Source organism: Cenococcum geophilum (genome assembly GCF_001692895.1).
Source record: "Cenococcum geophilum 1.58 unplaced genomic scaffold K441scaffold_18, whole genome shotgun sequence".
NCBI lineage: Eukaryota > Fungi > Ascomycota > Dothideomycetes > Gloniales > Gloniaceae > Cenococcum > Cenococcum geophilum.
This window is the reverse complement of record NW_027137576.1, coordinates 119,885-121,341: the sequence shown is the minus strand read 5'-3', so window position 1 is coordinate 121,341 and position 1,457 is coordinate 119,885. Positions and strand designations below refer to the sequence as shown.

Sequence of the window (1,457 nt, the reverse complement as noted above, 5' to 3'; positions counted from 1 at the left end):
CTGGCTTATTAAGGTATAAGCTTCTTTATAGTTATAGGGTAGAGTAAATTATAGTAATTTAAGAGTATACAAGTAGTATGGCTCGCGTACTTAAGGTAGTGTCGCCACTATTTAAAGCAGTTAACTATAGCCAGCAGTTCCTTATTATAGGTATAATACCTAACTTTAGGTCCCTAGAATTTTCTACTATAAAATACTACTAGTCTTTAATAGAGCTAGGTAGCGTCTAGATGCCTATTAGGTTATAGTAGGATACTAATAAGGGCAAAATTTAATATATTAGTAATTATTATTAATAGCTAATCTAGGTCGAAATGCTATAGTAATAAAGCTTTTATAAACTTTACGCGAAGTTCCTAAAAGGCCTTCTAAACCTTTTTAAGCTATAACTATAGCTTATACTATTTAGTTAGTCCCTTTTTAGTTTTCTTCCTTACCACCTTTAAGCTTTTTACTCCTTAGGTTAGGTCTTAGGAAGCTTCCGTAATATAGTTAAATAGGTATTAGGTAACGTCTAAGTAGTTATAGATAAAGCGCCTATAGAAATTGGTAAAGTTTAGGAATACTTAAACATCCTAGTAGCTCTTTAGCTCCGGCCACTTCTAGATTATCTACACCCGTATTAGGTCTATAACTATACCTATAAGCGTTATAATATAACCTAGGAACTTAACCTGCTTAGTATTAAAGATATACTTTAACGCCTTAGCGTAGAGGCCCTAATTATTTAAATGTTCCAGCACTTCGCGAACGTATTGCTTATATTAATCCTTATCTTCTAAGTAGATTAAGATGTTATCTAAATAGATAATATATATACGGTTAACTAGTCCCCCTAAGGCTTGATAAATATACGATTGGAATATCGCAGGCGTATTAGCTAGCCTAAAAGGCATCACCAGATACTTAAAGTGGCTATATTAGGTCTTAAAAGCGGTCTTTTACTTATCCCCTTCTTTAATACAGAGCCTATAGTAGGCGTCTTATAGATCCAGCTTCGTAAAGATCTTCGCCCTAAATAGTTAATCCAGCATTTTACTAACTAGTAGTAGTAGGTAACAGTTCTTAATTATAATCTTATTAAGACCGTAATAGTCTACGTATAGCCTTATAGTTTCATCTAGTTTTAAAATAAAGAGGATTAGTACGCCTGCCGGCGACTTATTAGGCTAGATCTACCCCTTTTCTAGTAACCTATTAAGGTACTCCTATACAATCTCAAGCTCTTCACGCAAGAGGTTATAGATAAAAAGGTTCGGCGGTTATTTGCCTTCTTTTAGATTAATTATATAATTGTACTCCAAGTTCTATAGTAGGACTTTAGCTCTCCTACCTAAAAATACCCTTAGTAAGTCCCTTAGGCCTACTAGAATATTTAATAAATTAGGGTCGCGTTTATCCTCTATATTATTATTAGGTAGGTCCCGGAGCTCCCTTAGGATACTTATAAGCAGTAT

The 1,457-nt window shown here is 33.8% G+C and overlaps 1 protein-coding gene across 1 annotated transcript; it reads right to left on the bottom strand.

Annotated features, from left to right (window-relative positions):
• Nucleotides 1-782: 782 nt before the first annotated feature.
• Nucleotides 783-1,170, bottom strand: K441DRAFT_717655 (uncharacterized protein; the record flags this gene model as incomplete). Its single annotated transcript, XM_067653995.1, has 2 exons — nucleotides 783-1,014; nucleotides 1,040-1,170. Coding segments are annotated over 2 exons (250 nt in total), but the record flags the coding sequence as incomplete, so codon positions are not given.
• Nucleotides 1,171-1,457: the final 287 nt, after the last annotated feature.